The 17637-nt window shown below is 50.6% G+C and overlaps 1 protein-coding gene and 1 long non-coding RNA gene across 2 annotated transcripts in view; one reads left to right on the forward strand and one right to left on the reverse strand.

Moving 5' to 3' along the window:
* Positions 1-1189: 1189 nt before the first annotated feature.
* On the reverse strand, positions 1190-3466 carry LOC144382551 (uncharacterized). The gene is made up of 2 exons (XR_013449662.1): positions 3392-3466; positions 1190-1647 (listed from the first exon to the last, which is right to left on the reverse strand). It is a non-coding gene; the product is annotated as an uncharacterized LOC144382551 (long non-coding RNA).
* The window catches only part of RRP12 (ribosomal RNA processing 12 homolog), a 28674-nt gene continuing 13684 nt past the window's right edge, over positions 2648-17637 (forward strand). The window contains exons 1-15 of the mRNA XM_036111585.2: positions 2648-2875; positions 3412-3641; positions 5599-5682; positions 7352-7428; positions 7898-8003; positions 8209-8325; positions 9434-9572; positions 9678-9805; positions 10689-10787; positions 11455-11546; positions 13653-13764; positions 14000-14097; positions 15325-15439; positions 16667-16809; positions 17014-17135. Of these exons, the coding sequence (XP_035967478.2) occupies positions 2737-2875; positions 3412-3641; positions 5599-5682; positions 7352-7428; positions 7898-8003; positions 8209-8325; positions 9434-9572; positions 9678-9805; positions 10689-10787; positions 11455-11546; positions 13653-13764; positions 14000-14097; positions 15325-15439; positions 16667-16809; positions 17014-17135 (1801 nt within the window). The 5' untranslated portion in view covers positions 2648-2736. The remainder of the gene's footprint in view (positions 2876-3411; positions 3642-5598; positions 5683-7351; positions 7429-7897; positions 8004-8208; positions 8326-9433; positions 9573-9677; positions 9806-10688; positions 10788-11454; positions 11547-13652; positions 13765-13999; positions 14098-15324; positions 15440-16666; positions 16810-17013; positions 17136-17637) is intronic.

The following is a 17637-nucleotide window of genomic DNA, read 5'->3' on the forward strand; positions in this document are numbered from 1 at the left end:
CTCAGTCGGTTAAGCGTCTGCCTTTGGCTCGGGTCATGATCCCGGGGTCCTCGGATCGAGTCCCACATTGGGCTTCTTGCTCCAGCAGGGAGCCTGCTTCTCCCTCTGCCTGCTGATCCCCCTGCGTGTGCTCTCGCACTCTCTCTCTGTCTCTCTCCCCCTCTCTCTCTGGTAAATAAATAAATAAATAAAATCTTAAAAAAAAAGAAGACCTGGAGCCTCTGGGTGGCTCAGCGGGTTAACCATCCAACTCTGGATTTTGGCTCAGGTTATGATCTCAATGTTGTGAGATCGAGCCCCATGTTAGGCTCTGTGCTGGGCATGGAGCCTGCTTAAGATTCTCTCTCTCCCTGTCCCTCTGCCCTTCCTCCTCTCTCTAATAAATAAATAAATAAATAAATAAATAAATAATAAAAAGAGAAGACCTAACAAAATGATGCCAACTCTTTATTTTGGCAAATAATAGTGTTTGGGGAGAAAAACCTTCCATTTAGTCTCACTATTGCTTTGTAAAAGAAAAGGCATTTGAATATCAGCAAAGGCATTGAATATCACTAGATTGTACTTCTTTTACTATAGACCAGTAAAGTATTGACCCTGACTGGCATGTGACCTGTGATCTGGATGACCCCTCAGGTGACTGCTTCCAGCACCAACACTACAGTTGCATGAATTTCATCCCAGCCTTCCCTTTATTCCCCATCTCTAGCTCTTTGGTTCTTGGACTAAAATTCATTTTTGGGTACTCCTTAACTCCCTCAGAAATGTGTGTTTTGAGCATTGTGTTTCTATCTGTGGAGTCAAAGACCATCTCAGTTTGGCTAAGTAAAGGCTAATTACAGTTATTGGTATTTACATTCATCTTTGAATTTTTATAATTTGTGCCCCTGTTTTAGTCCCTCTTCTTTCCTCCACCACACATATATACTCATTCATTCATTCAACAGTAATTTGTTGAATGCCTACACTCTTTGCCAGGCACTCTTCCAGGTCCCGGGAATGGAAGTGATAAAGGCAAAATTCCTGACTTCATGGAATTTAGATGGTGGATCTGTGTTTTTCCCAAGCTCAGATCAGCTTGGGAGATCAGCTGCAACCAGTTGTGAGAATCATCTTTGCAAAAGGATATTTAAGAACAAAGAGTGTCTTTAGTCTGTTCAGCTGCTATACCAAAATAACATAGGCTTAGTAGTTTGTAAACAACAGAAATTTATTTCTCACAGTTCTGGGGGCTGGAAGTCCAAGATCAGTGTGCCAGCATGGTTTGGGTGAGGACCCACTTCTTGGTTCATAGCCAGATCCTTCTTGCTGTGTCTTCACATGACGGAAGGGACTAGGGATCTCTCTTGAATCTTTTTTATAAGACACCAATTCCATTCATGATGGTTGCACCCTCATGACTTAAATATTTCCCAAAGGCTCCGCCTCCTAACATCATCATCTTTGGGAGTTAGGATTTCAACACAGGGAGTTTGCAGGGATAAAACATTCAGACCATAGGGATGCCTGGGTGGCTCAGGCGGTTGAGCATCTGCCTTTGGCTCAAGTCATGATCCCAGCATCCTGAGATTGAGCCCACGTCAGGCTCCTTGCTCAGCGGGGAGCCTGCTTCTCCCTCTGCTGCCGCTCCCCCTGCTTGTATTCTCTCTGGAAATAAATAAATAAAATATTAAAACAAACAAACAAACAAAAAACCATTCTGACCATAGCAAGGGGAAAAATTCACACTGTATCAAGTGAAAGAAGCAGCATACAGAAATTTTGTCCACTCCTGGTTCATTTGGAAGATTGACTTATTGAAATATCTTGTTCAGTGGGAGCTAAAAAATGTTTGTAAAATGAATGTGTTAAAGCCTAATCAGCCAAGACTCACCAGGGGGACACCTGGCTGGCTCAGTCTCTTGTGACTGAGACATGTGACTCTTAATCTAAGGGTTGTGAGTTCAAGGCCCAAGCCTACTCAAAAACAAAACAAAACAACTCACCAGGATCCAGCCATAGTTTGACAAAATCAGGTTTGTTGATTTGAAGTGGGGGAGGGAATTCCAGAGGAATCTTGGAATGCTGCACCCCAAAACACGGGAGGAAAGTATCTTTTTAAGGTTTGGGTTCCAGCTAAATGATTTTGGGGAGGGTCGAAGTGAAAATCAATTCAGGATTGGTTGCTGGTTCTGATGTGGGATTATAAGAGATTAGTGAGAGGGTCTGAGTGCTGCCATGAGGGAGGGGGTTTTAGCAACTGGGTATCCCCAGTACTAAATGAAAATAACTAAGCGGGTTTAGAGCATCACTGGCTGCTTTTTTCTCGTTTCAGGACAAACTGATTTTCTACTCTTTCAGGTCTGGCCAGGTTTTGACTCTTTCAGATAAATTTGTTTCCAAGCTTTACTTTCGAAATTAGATCTTAAAAAATAATACAAACATACGTTTGATTGTTTTTTAGCCTGCAAAGTAATTCTAGTTTTATAAGGCTCACTCTTGTGGCCAAGAACCGATGCCCTGGAAGATAAGCCCTAGGGAATCCCTAGCAGCCCAGCTCTGAGCGGCTCAGGGATCCGGGAGCCTGGCGGAAATGTAAAACCGGATGTTGACTATTTCGCCATAGAAACAGACGCGAATCCGGAAGTTACGTCAGAGAAAGAGGAAGTGAAGTAGTCCACTTATCCACGTGGGTTCTGCGCGTGTTTCCCGGTCTCTGGTAGCCGGTGCTTTAAGCTCTGTCTCGGCATAGTCGACATGGGTCGCTCGGGGAAGTTGCCCTCCGGTGTCTCGGCCAAGTTGAAACGCTGGAAGAAAGGCCATAGTAGCGACAGCAACCCTGCCATCTGCCGCCACCGCCAGGCCGCCCGCAGCCGCTTCTTCAGCCGGCCCTCAGGTAGCGGGGTTGAGACTCCGACGAGCTGACGGCGGGGCTGTGGCGGGCCTGGGTCTGATGGTCTGGGCTTCTCTGGAGGCTCCGGGGCCCAGGCGCTGGACGTTTCTTCTCGCAGAACGTCGCATGTGGAGCCGCTGTAAAGACCCACCCTCCCCGTTTGACAGATGGGGAAATTGAGTCGACAGGAGGGAAATGACTAGCCCTGGGTACCACGGGTGTCAGAGTTGGGACTTGGCCATAATTAACTTTGGGGGAGTCTTTACAAAGTGTTTCCACCTGCATTTATTTCCCCGCGCCGGCTCCCGCCCGCACTTAATCCGTCGGGACACGGGAGCAGAAACTTTTACCTCGCGGGTTCCCTGCCTGGGTTTGCTAAGTTCTAGGCGTATAGTGGGCCGATGAGGCAGGCCATGTTCAGAATTCAGCCTCTCGAGCGAGGGGCCTGGACTCTGCTAGTTTTTGGCGTGTGGGTGGATCCCGGCCAAAAGGAGGTTCGGGTGGAAGTGAGGGTCTCACCTGTGCCTCCGGGTTTTCAGGAAAAAGTGACCTGACAGTTGATGCGGTGAAGTTGCATAATGAGCTGCAGTCCGGGTCCCTGCGTCTGGGCAAAAGCGAAGCCCCTGAGACGGCCATGGAAGAGGAGGTGGCCTCCGCTCTCACGGAGAAGTCCTCGGGCACCTTCCTGAGCGGCCTCTCGGACTGCACAAATGTCACCTTCAGCAAAGTGCAGCGCTTCTGGGAGTCCAACTCGGCTGCGCACAAGGAGGTAGGGGGGAGGGTCAAGAGGACTTGGGATGGTGAGGAGGAGCCAGACTCAGGCTTTTTAGTTTTTATTTTCTCCCAGTGCTGGCTCACTGCTGCCGTTGACAGCTGGTATTTTTGGATGGCGTGTCATCTCTCCCACCCTTTGTGTTCCCTACTCACTAGCTCTCCTAGGGCGGGTTCCACTTTCTGCTTTTTTCTAACAACATCTCCCCTACTCAAGTGTAGAGTCCTTCGGGTTAGAAATATTTTCCAAATACTTATTTTATCCACTGTACCTAATGCGGGACTTTTTACATAGAATATTTTCAAGACACATTTGTTGAGTAAATTAGTGCTGAGTAACAATGGATAGAAAATGTCTTATCTAACAAGAACCAGATTTTATTTGTAATTCTTAGTTAATGCTTTTAAATTATCCATATTTATATTCATTTTTTAAATGAAAAACGTCAAAATTATAAATGGTACCAAAGTGATGGGAGTACAATAAAACATGAAAGTTGTTCTCCCAACTTAACTCCTTCGTGGCAGTGTTGATGGCTCATCATGTGTCTACCTAGCCCAGCACTGCCCAACACATGGTGCAAGCCACATAAGTAATTGTAAAGTTTTAGTAGCCACGTTTAAAAAAGGTAAAAAGCAAATGAAATTAATATTAATAATAAACTTATATTGTATTTAAGTATTGTCATTTCAACCTATAATCAATATAAAGTGAGATGATTTACATCTCTATTTGGATGGTAACTCTTCTTTGAAAGTACTTGATTTGCTCATGAAATTTATAATTTCAGAAGTAGGTTCGTATTTCCAAGTTGTTCTAAATCTGTGTTTTCATAAAACTTATAGTCGAAAAGTAGATTCATATATCTAAGTTGTTTTAAATCTGTGTTTTCAGGGTACCTGGGTGGCTCAGTCAGTTAAGCATCTAGCTCTTGATTTCGGCTCAGGTCATGATCTCAGGGTAGTGGGATCGAGCCCTGAGTTGGGCTCTGTTTTCGGCGGGGAGTCTGCTTGGGATTCCCTCTCTTCCTCTGCCCCTCCCCACCACTTGCATGCATGCAAGCACTCTCTCTCTCAAATAAATAAAATCTTAAAAAAAAAAAAAAAAGTGTTTTCCAGTAACTAGATCAAGTATTCATTTTTTTTTTTAAAGATTTTATTTATTAGAGAGAGAGAGTGAGAGCGTGCGTGCTTGTGCACAAGAAGGAGGGGGGAGGGGCAGAGGGAGAGGGACAAGCAGGCTCCCCACACAGGGCTCAGTCCCAGGATCCCGGGATCATGACCTGAGCAGAAGGCAGACACTTAACCACTTAACTGACTGAGCCACCCAGGCGCCCCTCAAGTATTCATTTTTAAACTTAAAATTTACAAATTGAAGATTCAGTTCTTCATCACACTAGCCATGTTCCAAGTGCTCAGTAGCCTCTTGTGTTCTAGACTTTTTTGTATATTTTTTTATTTAGGTTTACAGATTATATTTTATATGCAGTGTTCTGCAGTTTTTGCCCCACTGAACAAATATATTAATATATTTATATTAATATATTTTCACTGAATTAATATAGCATTGTTTCTCATTCTTTTCAATAGTCCTGTAGTATTTGAATCAATCATTACTTATTATGTAGTAATAGTACTTTATTAATCCTCTGTTGATGGCTACTATGTTGTTCCAGTTTGTTGCTGCGGTGAGTACACTTGTACCTAAATGTTAGCAACTTTGTGCAGGTATTCCTGTAAGAGACAGAGTCTTAGAGGTGGAATTTTGGCAGACATGTCTGCCTGTTTGCTAGGCCTTATGGTGTGTACGCCTGGCTTTGAATGCAGTTCATCTTGTCTATCTCCAAGATAGTGTCAGGAGAATAATTTGTGAAGGAGTAAGGAAAAGACACTAGCCCGGGGACAGGATTGGACCTAAAATAGATGTCACAGGTGCCTTCTCCCTTAACGTGCAGATCTGTGCTGTTCTGGCTGCCGTCACTGAGGTGATTCGCTCCCAGGGAGGGAAGGAGACAGAGACTGAGTACTTCGCTGCGCTGGTGAGTAGGTGTGACTTGGGAGTGGGTGTCCAGAACAGCAGGTTATTCCAGCTGCAGAGAGAAGACGGGTGCCCTGGCATGAGGAGATAGAGCAGGACATCCTTGGATAGGCGAAAGTGCTTCAGGGGAACCTGGCTGGCTCAGTCGGAAGAGCATACGACTCTTGATATCTTGGGCCTGTGAGTTCAAGCCCCATGATGGACGTAGAGATTACTCAAAAAAAAAAAAAACCCAGGGGCGCCTGGGTGGCTCAGATGGTTAAGCGTCTGCCTTCGGCTCAGGTCATGATCTCAGGGTCCTGGGATCGAGTCCCGCATCGGGCTCCCTGCTCCTTGGGAGCCTGCTTCTCCCTCTGCCTCTCTCTCTCTGTCTCTAATGATTAAATAAATAAAATCTTTAAAAAAAAAAAAAAAAAAAAAAAACCAGAGTGCTTCATTCATTCTCAGGTGGTGGCTTGGTAAGGCTGGGGGTATTTGCTACACTATCCTTACAGAACAAAAATCCACTATTCTGGTTGTTGCTGTTGTTTTTTCTTCCCTGATCCATGGAGCTGAGTTAGGCCCAGGGGATCCTCTAGAAAAATGGTTGGCAAAGTGTGGCCAGGGGCGGAGCGATGGGTGGGGTGGTCCTGAGACCCTTTTCTGGGGTTTGTGGGCTATCAAAATTATTTTCATAATAATACTAGAACATCATTTGCCTTTTCACTCTCATTCTCTCATGAGTGTACTATGGAGTTTTCCAGAAGTTATCTCATGTCTGATGATATTATTTCAACAGCTAATTGTGTTTTTGTATGCTTCTATTTTAAAAATTTATCAGTTTTAATTTTTAATGTGTTAAGTATCAGTAGATATCACCTATGTAAACAAAACCTCTTTGGGGTATCTTCAAAAAATTCTAAGAGTGTAAAAGTTTGAGAACCACTACTCTGGAACAGGGGTTGGCAGACTACGGCCCATGGGAATAATCTGATCCGTGGCCTGTTTTTGTACAGCCTGAGAGCTAAGAGTGGTTTTTACTTTTTTCTTTTTTTTAAAGATTGTATTTATTTATTTATTTGTCAGAGAGAGCGTGAGCACGTGCGAGCACACTAGCGGGGGAGCGGCAGGCAGAGGGAGAAGCAGGCTTCCCGCTGAGCAAGGAGCGTGATGTGGGGCTCCATCCCAGGACCCCGGGATCATGACATGAGCCAAAGGCAGACACTTAACTGATTGAGCCACCCAGGCGTCCCTGGTTTTTACATTTTTAAAGGATTGTTCAAACACACATAAAAGAATATGCAACCGAGACCATATATGGCCTGCAAAGCCTAAAATATTTATTATCTGGCCCTTTACAGAAAAAGCCTTCCAACCCCTGCTGTAGAATAACGAAGTAGGTTAGACAGTAACATATGGTCTATTATGTGCCAGGCGATGTTGTGATCGACACATATGAACTCGGTGCAACCTTGCAACAACTTACTATCTATCTCTGTTTTATGAGGGGGGAACTGAATCACAGAAAGTTTGAGTTGCTAGCCCAAAGTCACACAGTGGCAGAGCTAGGATTTGAACCTCTGACACCAGTGTTCTTGGTCATCACCATCCTGCTGGGCACAGGGTGGCGCCAGCGCCTCATCTGCCCAGCTTACACACTTCCCACTCACCCCCTGTGGTCTGGCCCTCAGATGACAACGGTAGAGGCAGTGGAGTCCCCCGAGTCTCTGGCTGCTGTCGCTTACCTGCTGAACCTTGTCCTGAAGCGGTGAGTCCTGCCCCTGGTCTGAACCCGGAGTCTCTTGGGGAGAAGGGAACCGTTAAGTACCAGCTGGCGTTCTTCAACATGAGGCTCCTGGGGTGGCTTGGGATGTTGTACCGAGTGTGAGCGCCGGCGCCTGGGAAGGGGGCGGCCCTGCTCCCGTGAGGCAATGGCAGAGGACCCCTGGGGGCCTGCAGGTGCGGGGAGGTAGGGAGAGGACTGAGGTGAGCTGGTGAGGGCCCATCTCGTGGGTAGTGGGGAAGGGAGGAGGCGCGGAGCTCAGGTGCCATGGAGAGCACGCTGGAGTGGTGTCCAGAACGGTGGGCTCCTGTCCTGACTCCTGCTCGCTTGCCGAGGGACTGGGCCAGCACTGCCTCCCTCTGTCCCGCCTCTGCCTTCAGACCGGCGCTGGGCCTGCTCCAACTGCGCTAGGAGGCCCCCTGGGGTCCTGACCGTGTCTCTTCTCCCCGCACAGCGTGCCCAGCCCTGTGCTCATTAAGAAGTTTTCTGATACCTCCAAAGCCTTCATGGACATCATGTCAGCCCAGACCAGCAGCGGCTCCACCTCTGCCCTCCGATGGGTTAGTGTCTCGGTCTGTTCCCCTCCGCCGTCTTCCAGAGCCCCGCAGATTTGGCTGGAGTTTGGATACTCCCCGGGAGGGGTATAGGCACTATGTGGACCTCAGATGGATCCCCGTGCGATTTTCTGGAATTGGTGAGAACCTGGGCTCTTTTCCCACCTGGCTGAAGCAGGTGAAGCTGAGAGACTCTGACTTTGTCTTCAAGGTCCTCTCCTGCCTGGCCACCCTTCTGCGGAAGCAGGACCTGGAGGCCTGGAGCTACCCCGTGACCCTACAGGTGTACCATGGGCTGCTGAGCTTCACGGTGCACCCGAAGCCCAAGGTGAGGCTGCTGGGCCCCCAGAATATGGGGGGGGGCAGCCGTTCTAATAAGTGGGCTAGGGCTGGTCTGTCTGAGTAGGGGGAGTAGGAGAGGTTGCCCTGAGGCCTGGGCTCTTGCCCCGAGGTTTACTTTTTGCCTGTGACACCTTCTTTGCTTAGTCCTAGAAGGTGAGAGGCAGCTCCTCATCCTACAGAAGGGATGTTCACTGTCAGGCCCTCCTGAGTCCCTGCTGCCTCATTGGTCAGTGACAAGTTTAGCTACAGTGGCAGGAAGGGGCAGAGTGGGGCTTTGGAGTCGCATGGACCTCAGTTGGATACTGCATTCACCGCTCGTGCTGTGAGCTTGGGCAGGTTACTTAAGCTCTCCAGGCCTCGGTTTCCTAGCGGCAGAGTAGGGCTGGTAATACCAACCTCGCTGCAAGGGAGTGGGGTGACTCCAGCGTCCCTCACAGGCTGGTGCTGTTCCCGGCTGAGAGCAGGCGCGCAGCGAATGGTGGCCAGCCACCCCATTTCCTCCTAGAATGTAGGGCAGAGAGCGCGTAATAGCCCGCAGTAGCAACAGTCCACGGTCATTCAGGGTGCTCAGCGCACTTCCCCAGGTAGGGTCATGCCTCCCTCCCTGTGTATTCACGAGGCCTGTCCCGCACTTTCCTCAGGTCTCTGCTGCAATGTCACTTCACTGGAGTGACACTTGCCTGACCACTGTGTAAAAAGTAACAACCCTTGCTGTCTTGTCTGCAAAGTACTTTTACCTTCCGGTGTACGTGTGTGTGTTTTCTGCCTGCCAAGAAGAGTGTGAGTTGTTTGCTCTGGTCGCTGCCAGACTGCCAGCCCCAAGGACAGTGCCTGGCTTGGTCACACTTGATATCTTTACCCCTGGAGTAAAGAGGAGGACACTGCAGCTCAGAGATGAAGTGGTTGGCTTGCTCGAGGCCATTCGGGGAGTTAGCGGGAGAGCAGGGGTCGGAGCTGAGCTTTGTCTTACTGCGCATCTCAGGAGTCTGCACACGGGCAGGCCTGGGTCCAGCTTCGGCCGTGGAGGAGGCATGCCGTCGGTGCGGCTGGGCGTATGCTGACCTGGGCCCGGCCCCCCTCTCCTTGCCCCTCAGATCCGGAAGGCTGCCCAGCATGGAGTATGCTCGGTCCTCAAGGGCAGTGAGTTCATGTTTGGTGAAAAAGCCCCTGCCCATCATCCTGCTGCCATTTCCACTGCCAAGTTCTGCATCCAGGAGATTGAGAAGTCTGGAGGTGGGGAACCAGGTCGTCGGCAGGGTGGGTGGGGGCCGAGGCCAGCCTGGGATGGGGCTCAGTGCAGAGGGTGGGCTGGAGGCTCAGCTATGTCGTGTCTGCCAGGCTCCAAGGAGGCCACCACCACACTGCACATGCTGACGCTGCTGAAGGACCTGCTGCCCTGCTTCCCGGAAGGCCTGGTGAAGAGCTGCAGCGAGACTCTCCTCAGGGTCATGACCTTGAGCCACGTGGTGAGCTCAGCCTGGGAGCCAGAGGAGCGTGCCGGGGTCGGGGGCTGAACTTCAGACCCCAGGCCCATGGTGCTGATGCTTGGGAACTTGCTGGTCAGGCCAGAAGCAGGGCCTGGGGTCTCCCCATCCCAACCCTGCTCTTGCCTATGACCAAGGACGCCAGCCATTCTTGGTGTCGGATAGACCAGGCTGTCTTCAGGGTCCCGGTCCTTTTGGGAGCTGGCCTCAGGGATCAGGTCAAGGCACCAGCCCTCTCCCTGCTTGAGCTATGTTTCAGCTGCAGGCATGGGTCTGTTTTCCTTCTTTCTTTCTTGCTTTTCTTGCCTTTTTTCCCTTCTTTCGCTTATTTACTAACTAATTGGTACAGCGGCTTTAATACCTAAAACGATCCTCCCTCCATTTCTGTCATGCTAGCATAATTCTGTTAATCTTTGTATATCCTCTTGTAGTATTTCTGTATGTGTGTATTTTAAAGTGTCTATTATGTAAGTAACATGATCATCGTTTAGAAGGAAAAGCCCATTCAGAACAATTTGCTGTGTATCCTTTCAGACATTTTTTTAGATAAACATAGATAAAAACCTGTGAAAATACAGCCATAATTATAGCCTGCCCACCACTTACAGCCTGCTTTTATAGCCCATTCCGTTAAAAATGTTTTGCTCATGTTCCTCTGTTATCTTTGTTTAAATCATTTAAAAATTTTTCAGTAGCTGCCAAGCCTTCGTAAAGTGACAGTCCTCTGAGTGTCTGGGTGTGGGGGACATGCTTGAGGTCAGGGGCCTGGGTCTCTCCCCAGCCCACTGGCTGGAGTCGGAGGTTGAGGAGCCCGGGGCAGCCATGGGCTTTGTGGTCCCCCACTAAGCCTACGTGTCCTCTCCAGTTGGTGACAGCCTGTGCCATGCAGGCCTTCCACAGCCTCTTCCACGCCAAGCCCAGCCTGGGTACCCTGTCAGCGGAGCTCAATGCCCAGATCATCACGGTGAGGCCTGAAGGTGGAAGGGTATGGTGGTGGAGGGGTATGGGGGTGCTAGGGTGCAGGGGGCCTGTTACTTGTCTACAGAGTGAGCTTCAGTGGGCTTACTGGACTGGCCCAGTGGAGGAGGCTAGTAGTCAAGCAGACAGGAAGCAGGCAGCTAGGAGACTGGCCACCAAAACCACATCAGTGTCCACAGGAGATGGGGCCTCCAACTCTTCACTTAGTTAACTTAATACACTATTTCAGCATGGTCTCATGCTATAACCTATACCTTGAGCAGAGGCTCTCAAATTTAGGGATCCCTGGATGGATTTGGGGAAGGGGACATAAACATCCCCCAAATCATTTGCAGAACGTGCGTATGTGTGCCCATGTACATTTTTCCCGAGAAAGGCTCTGTGGCTTTTGTGAGATCCAAAGGGTTGTGTGACCCAAGTTTTACTCAACTGCTTCTAGAGACTCTGACCCCATAGGAGCAGAATTGGGAGGGTTTCATGGAACAGGGAAGGATAGGACCTGGGAAGAGCAAGGGGCCTGGGAGTTCCTGGGCCACGTGTGCAGGTCTGTCACTGGGACATGCTGGTGTTCGGGGAGGGGATGGGGTCATTGTCATTAGGCCACAGAAGATGCACTCGCTCAGTCCCCTGCTTATTCCCTGTCCCACCTCTAGGCCTTATATGACTATGTTCCCAGCGAGAATGACTTACAACCCCTGCTGGCCTGGCTTAAGGTCATGGAGAAAGCCCACATCAACCTGGTCCGGTAGGTGTGGTGGAGAGTTGTCCTAGGGCCTCCAGCAGGCCACCTGCTCTGCCGTGCAGATGGGAGGGACGCGAGCCGAAAGCTGGAGACGGATGGCAGTGTCTCCTTGTCAAGTGTGCTGTAGACCAGCTCTGGTTCCGAGGCACAGGGCAGGATAGTGTGGCCTGTGTCAGCCACGGCTGGTGCTTTCCTGCCAGAGCAGTTAACCAGCAAGCTCTAAGGAGAGCAGGTGGGCTAAGTGCACCACGCTGGGGCCCTGGGGGTAGGGTCTGGGTTCTCTCCTGAGTCTTGTCACCCCCTGACTGATTCCTGTGCGGTTGGTTTCCTTCTCAGACAATCTCATGCACTTTCTGTGGCTTCACCCCTCTCCCCACCTGGGTTAACAGTCCCCTCCTCTGGGGTTCACAGTCCTGCAAGCCCAGTGTCTGCTCTGTGTCTGTCAGAACACTCACATGTGAGCTTGGCCACTTCATAGTAGCCACTTGATGATTCCACTTTTCCAGAATAAGGCTGAGAAGAAAATAAGTGTATCAGTTGGTGACTTGCGTTTTGCCTGGAGTGAGGGTCTCTAAGGGTCTCTAAGGGCCCTGGGGCCCACCACACTGTGTCAGCCCTCCCCTCTGCTGAAGGGCTCCTGTCGGCCTGCTCATTCAGGCCTCGTGCCGAGTGCTTTCCATCAATGTTCATGTCATTCATCATAGCCACCCCGGGAGGAAGGTTCTAGCCTTTTTCGTGAGCCAGAAATGGAAGTACTGTGCGGTAGCTAGTCTTGCCACTGCTAAGGAGCAAAGCAGGTCTCCAGCCCACGTCTGCCGGGCCCACATCCTTTTTTTTTTTTTTTTTTTTTAAGATTTTATTTATTTATTTGACAGAGACAGAGCGAGAGAGGGAACACAAGCAGGGGGAGTGGGAGAGGGAGAAGCAGGCTTCCCGCCAAGCAGGGAGCCCGACGTGGTGCTCGATCCCAGGACCCTGGGATCATGACCTGAGCCAAAGGCAGACGCCTAATGACTGAGCCACCCAGGCGCCCCTGGGCCCACATCCTTGATCTGCACTATCCATCTTTTACCTGGAGGTGCCAGAAAATGGCAAAATAACCTTATTCTACTTTTCAGGATTCTTTTTTTTTTTTTTAAGATTTTATTTATTTGAGAGAGAGAGAGCGTGCACGGGGGAGGGGCAGAGGGAGAGGGAGAGAAGCAGACTCTCCACTGAGCAGGGGTTCGATCCCGGGACCCTGGGATCATGACCTGAGCCAAGGTCAGACACTCAATTGACTGAGCCACCCAGGCGCCCCCTCCACATCTCAGGATTAATCCTACCAGCAAGCCTCCCACAATTGTGCCATGATATATGTCCCAGGCTGTTTGTTGTAATGCTATAGGTAACAGCAAAAAAACCTAGAAACCAAACACAACCTAAATGTGTCCGAGGAGAGGACTGGTCAATATACAGTGAGATATTATGCAGCCATTTAGAAGTTACAGAAGTAGAGAGGTACATGCTGACACAGAAAGACCCCCAAAACGTATTGAGAACGGCATGGATGGTGTGACTCTGTGTGCTCTGGAGCGAGACTACCAGTGTGAATCCTGACTCCTCCCTCCCATTTGCGACATGGCCTTGGGCAAGTTACTTGACATTTCTGTGCCTCAGGTTCCTCACTTATAATAAATGGGAATGGTCCTAGGACTTAATCTCGGTTGTCACAAGGTTTAAATGAACGAATGTATATCAGATCAGTGCTTGGCATATGAAAAGTGTTACATAGACGTTAGCATACGTTACTTTCTACGTTTATACATGTGTAACACCTTCTGGAAGAGTATTTGAAAAACTTAACCTTGATTTCCTCCGGAAAGTGCATCTGAAGGTCAGTCTGGGAGAAAGGTGTGATAAAGAAAGCATACTCTTTATTTTATATTCTGAAGACCTACTTGAATTTTTTACCACGTGTGGCTATTAACTTGAATGACAGCACTTTTTAAAATTGCCCATTAGAAGGGCCCTGTAGAACCCTGCAGATCAGTGACTGTCACTGGACCTGGACCACATGGGTCCCTGAGGCCCAGGACCAGGCCCCACAGAAGCCTTTTGTCTTCACAGACTGCAGCGGGACCTGGGGCTGGGTCACCTCCCTCGATTTTTTGGAGCCGCGACCACCTGCCTCCTCTCCTCTCACTCGCAGGTGGTAACAGCTGCCACTCAGAGCCTTCAGGTACCCCAGCCCCAACCCCAGCTTTAGGGGGGAAGCAGAGAGTGCAGAGGGTTCTACTGGCTGCCCTGTCTCTCCTGGAGCTCACCCCAGACCTCCAGCTGCATCCTGGGGAGGAGGTTCTTGGGATGAGGATAGGCTTCCTAGAAGTGTCCAAAAGCAGTCACTTTTGCTAGAAGGGCTGAGTAGTGTTGGGAGGCTGCTTTAGGCCCAGACAGCTGTGGCCTCTTTTTTGTAGGAGCTCCTGAAGGAATGTGTCGCTCCCCACATGGCCAGCATTGGCTCCGTGACCTCTTCAGCCTCCGGCCCTGCCCAGTATATCTCCAAGATGTTCAGGTGAGAACAGAGCATCCGCCTTAGGAGGGAATAAGGTGTACCTTCTAGGAAGTTCCTTGTAATGACAGGTGTTCCACTTGTCACTTACTGTGGGCATGTGTGCAGTGCCAGAGCAGCTGCTGTTGATTCGAGCACTGGCCACATTCCAGGTGCATTCGTGTGGTGCTCATGAGTATGGATTCCGAGCCGGTCATCTGGGGCAGATTCCCCCATGTCTTCCATGTCAAATACCGTGGGGTCCTCATCAGTTGAAGGTTACTGATGGACGTGAGGATTGAATGACGGAGCGTGTGTAAAGTTCTCAGAACTGTATCTGGCACGGAGTTAAGCACTCAGTGAATAAAAACCGCTAGTAGTCTTTGTGGTTCTAGGAGATATGTACTGACCCCCACTTTGCAGATGGGCAGGTTGAGGTCACCCCACTAGGAAGTGGCAGCCTGACAGCAGAGCCCGCTCTTGTTCACGTGCTGTGCTGCTCTCCACACCTGCAAGAGGAGCCGTCCACATGGCAGACATGGCCACTGACCCGTCCTCGCCCTCCCTGCAGCCAGTGAGGAGCTCAGAGCACCACAGACACTGCAGTGGTCCCGGGAAAGGAGCTAGCATGCTTGGTGTCTCCTCTGGGCATGTGTGCTCAGCTCCAAGGTGTGGTGCTTTGGGTACTGCTCCTTGTGAGGAAATGGACCTGTTGCCTGTGGATACATCTGTGGTGAAGTTTCAGGAAAACTCAGAAATAGAGCCACCTCTAGCTCACGCATTTCTCCGCATTGACTTCTATTGGCCAGTCTTGCCTCACATTTCCAGGAGGCTGGGAGATAGAGCCAGCCTGGTGCCCCTCTCCCCACTCGGCCCAGACCACCTGCTCTACCTGGGCATCCCATCCTGGGTCGGACTGGGAAAGCATGAGACAGTGACCGAGCATGGGCTTTGGGGGCCCAGTATGGCCACTAGCAGAGTGACCCTGGCAGGTTATTTCGTCTCCCTGAGCCTCAGTTAAGATGGAGGAAACAACGTACCTCACAGAGTTCTCCTTAAGCAGTAGGATTACATCAGTGAAACTCAGCACAGGGGTTACATCATAAATGCTAGTTCTCCCCCTTGGCCTTTCCTGGGGCTCCACACATACTGGCCAGCTGGTGGTCTGTAGCTCATGGTGCCAGCCGCTGACTTCCTGATGGGGGCCCAGGTGAGCGTGAACTTGGCCCTGACTGTCTGTTCCCATGGCAGGGCAGTGGAGGAAGGCCTGACGTACAAATTCCACGCAGCATGGAGCTCCGTGTTGCAGCTGCTGTGTGTCTTCTTCCAGGTCTGTGGGAGGCAGGCCCATCCTGTGATGAAGAAGGTGAGCTGGGGAGCTGCTGGGGCCAAGGCAGGAGGTGGTGATTGGGCTGCTGGACTGTGGGCTCCCAGAGTGGTCACCTGTCTGTTACTTCTGCATTTTACCCCACGTTGTACCCCTGATGGCTCCCACAGCAGGTGCCCAGCACTGTGTCTCCAGGAAGGTGTCTGAGCTGACATGGGAGAAACAGAAAGGGGTGGGACCTCCCCTGGCCCCTCAGCCAGTAACTGCTCACTAGTCCTGGCTGGAGTGGATGGCTTTGAATAGGGAACCAGTGTGACTCTCCCTTACCCCTACCCCCTATCTTTTGTTTTTAATTCTCTGAATTTCCTGTAACAAGGGATTATGGTGTTTTAAGCAGTCTTAGGTCCCAGAGAGATTACTATAGCCCAGAGTAAGCCATTTAAGGATCAGGGATCCCCTTGGGATCCTCCCCAGCTAGGGAGGCAGGGCCCAGACCCCTCATCAGCAGCTCCCAGGCTCATGGGACCTTTGCTGACTTCCACCATTGCTGGTTGGAAGAAAGGAGCCACCCTGGGATGGCAAGGGCTTCCTCAAGAAACCTGGCCCCTAGTAGGTTAGATTGATGAACTTGGCTTCCTACAAGTGAGGCCCTGGGGGGCTGGGGGGCTGTAGTGGGCCAGAGGGCACAGCTCTGTCTTGAGGGGCATCCACTCCTCAGCGTCTGCTAATTTGCTAATTGTCACACGTGGCTGTGTCTTTTCCCTTTGCCAGAGTCCCATTTTTCAAGACAAACTAGAAATCTATGTTTGTATGTGAAATCTGATTTTTACATGTTACTAATAAATACAGAATTTTTTAAATTCTTGGGGGCATTGGAGAGAGGTGAGACTTCTCAGTAGGTTAAATTTGGTTATCGGGGGGTGCCTGGGTGGCTCAGTCGTTAGGCATCTGCCTTCGGCTCAGGTCGTGGTCCCAGGGTCCTGGGATCGGGCCCCTCATCGGGCTCCCTGCTCGGCGGGGAGCCTGCTTCTCCCTCTCCCACTCTCCCTGCTTGTGTTCCCTTTCTCGCTGTGTCTCTCTCTGTCAAATAAATAAATAAAATATTTTTAAAAAAATTTGGTTACTGGTTTGTGATCTCTGACCTAGAGCTTAACGTAGGCCCGTGCTCCTGACCTCATCTTCTTCGAGAATTTGGCCCAGACTCAGCTCTGGGTGCCTGCTCTGTGAGCATGCCTTGATGTATTGTCTCGTGTCTTTTTGCTCCAGTGCCTCCAGTCCCTGTGTGACCTGCGCCTGTCCCCCCATTTCCCTCACACGGCAGCTCTGGATCAGGCTGTGGGGGCTGCGGTGGCCAGCATGGGACCCGAGGTGGTTTTAGAGGCTGTGCCTTTGGAAATTGATGGCTCTGAGTAAGTGCGATTCTGGCTGGCTTCCTTACGAGCCCCAGGGCAGTCAGCCAGCTTGTTCTCCTGCAGCAGGGCGTTCACTCTTTGGGGTGCAGTCTGTGTGTGTCGCGTGGAGGTCAGCGGGAAAGGCCCCAGCAGGGCTTGAGCAGCAGGCCGTGTGCTGCTGGGCATGCTGCCCGCTCACCGGGCCTCGCCTGCCTCTCCCAGGGAGAATCTGGATTTCCCACGGAGCTGGCTGCTGCCTGTCATCCGGGACCACGTCCGGGAAGCGCGACTTGGTTTCTTCACCACCTATTTCTTACCCCTGGCTACCACCCTGAAGAGCAAAGGTATGGGCCCCGCCTTAATCCTGAAGCCTTGGCTGGAAGGGGTCAGGAAGGGCTCCTAGGACATTGGGCCCTGTCCCTCTGCCAGGCAGGTGGCCGGCCAGGGCTTGAAGGCCTTCCTCAGGGGGGCTGTCCCTCCCTTTGCTTAGAGGCACGGCCAGGCATCTCCCCTTTGCAGAACCCTGCCCTGTGGCAGGCCAACAGTGGCCTCCTCTCCTGCTAAGGAGATAATTAGACAAGTACACAACGATTTATATGCAGAGCTGTTCCTAGTAAAAAATCTGACCCAACCTACGTGTTCCTCAGTAGGGTTCTGGTGAACTTAGTTAATGATAAAGCCCCATTGTGGGCCACGGTGCGGTCTTTGTGAAGAGAGGGAAACCTTACGCGGGAACAGGCATGTTTAGGAGATGGCAAGTTGAATGGATTAGATTCCGATCTCAGCTGAGCCACACCACAGGTGGGTGACTGAGCAAGTTGATTCAACTCCTCTGGGTCTGCTCCT

Source organism: Halichoerus grypus, chromosome 7 (genome assembly GCF_964656455.1).
Source record: "Halichoerus grypus chromosome 7, mHalGry1.hap1.1, whole genome shotgun sequence".
NCBI classification, from domain to species: Eukaryota; Metazoa; Chordata; class Mammalia; order Carnivora; family Phocidae; genus Halichoerus; species Halichoerus grypus.